The sequence below is a fragment of the Sinocyclocheilus anshuiensis genome, unplaced genomic scaffold (genome assembly GCF_001515605.1).
Source record: "Sinocyclocheilus anshuiensis isolate Anshui unplaced genomic scaffold, SAMN03320099.WGS_v1.1 scaffold41, whole genome shotgun sequence".
In the NCBI taxonomy this organism is placed as follows: Eukaryota; Metazoa; Chordata; class Actinopteri; order Cypriniformes; family Cyprinidae; genus Sinocyclocheilus; species Sinocyclocheilus anshuiensis.
Window position 1 is genome coordinate 867,506 of NW_015539849.1, and position 1,369 is coordinate 868,874.

The following is a 1,369-nucleotide window of genomic DNA, read 5'->3' on the forward strand; positions in this document are numbered from 1 at the left end:
ACACACACACCACACACACACACACACACACACACACACACACACACACAGTCAATATCCAAAAATATGTGAAATATCTTATCCAAGTCACTACTAAATAAAAATCCATCAGGAACTGACTGAACTGTTTAAAGTTAGGTGTAATATTTACACAACCTTGCTCATGCCATCGGAAAAGAAAATATTTCAGAACTGGAGAATGGTGAGATGAAATTTGTAGAAAACAAACACCTGTTTCTTTTGAATAATTCATGATGCAATGCAATTAATCATGCCTAATAAAACACGGGGAAATTTATTCCGAAAGTCAACAGGGTCAATTTTGATTTTGTGTTATTTGTAAGATGCTGTAATCACAGATTTTTTTTTTTTTTTTTTTTAAAAAAGTGTGTTTTTGGCATACTGCACTCGTCTGAGCACGACAGCCATATTTCCCAGCATGCTTCAGGAGGATGCTCCTGATCATCAGATCTGCTGTGGAGGACTGCTAAATAGAGGGGAAAAAATAAAGCACAAAGGAAAACCTTGTGAGGTAAAGAGATAAATAGAGCTCCATGCAGAGCTTGACACCTGAGCAATGGGCTGCTGCTACAGCCTCTATTGGCTTGTGTGGATTAAGAGATTCCTGTTCGGTTTAAGAGCATGTGCACCATTACTATCCTCAATCTGCTCTTCTCTGGAAATGAGAAACGCCCTAGGCGAATAATTCAAGGTCTACAGGCAGCTCTTTAGTACAGGGGCTGATTAAAATTACAGCACATGAATCAGACAACTGGGTGCTGCACCACTGTTTCAACGATTATGTGCTGCCTGTGAGGAATATTCTGCTTACTTTACCCCATATACCAAAGAAAAATAAACTAACTATAAAATGACTATTTTCAGACAGACTATTTTCATTAAACAGATTTTCCCTCATTCACATTGTCAATCACTGTTTTTTTTTTTGTTTTGTTTTTTTGAGAAAAGTCTAAAATAAATAAATCAATATATTTTTGCAATCCTTTTACAATCTGGGGTAATTTAAAATGTGAAAACTACACATCAGCATTAGTCTAAAAGTCTGTAAAAATTATTATTATTATTATTATTATTATTATTGAATAAATTCAGTTTTGCCATCACAAGAATAAATTACATTTTAAAATATATTGAAACAGTTATTTGAAATGGTAGTAATATTTTATAATATTACTATTTTACAAACACATACATTAATATTATAATTTTTTATTATTATTATTATTGAATAATAGGACACCGGGGTGTATTACATTCCTGAAAAACGCCCACACATGCACGCGTACGCACGCATGCACGCACACACACACACACACACACACACACACACACATATATATATATATAT

At 33.9% G+C, this 1,369-nt stretch overlaps 1 protein-coding gene across 1 annotated transcript in view; it reads right to left on the minus strand.

The window, feature by feature from the left end:
- The window catches only part of LOC107684615 (contactin-5-like), a 132,102-nt gene that overhangs the window by 30,687 nt on the left and 100,046 nt on the right, over positions 1-1,369 (minus strand). Inside the window, 1 exon segment of the mRNA XM_016480915.1 lies at positions 404-487. Within this exon segment, the coding sequence (XP_016336401.1) occupies positions 404-487 (84 nt within the window).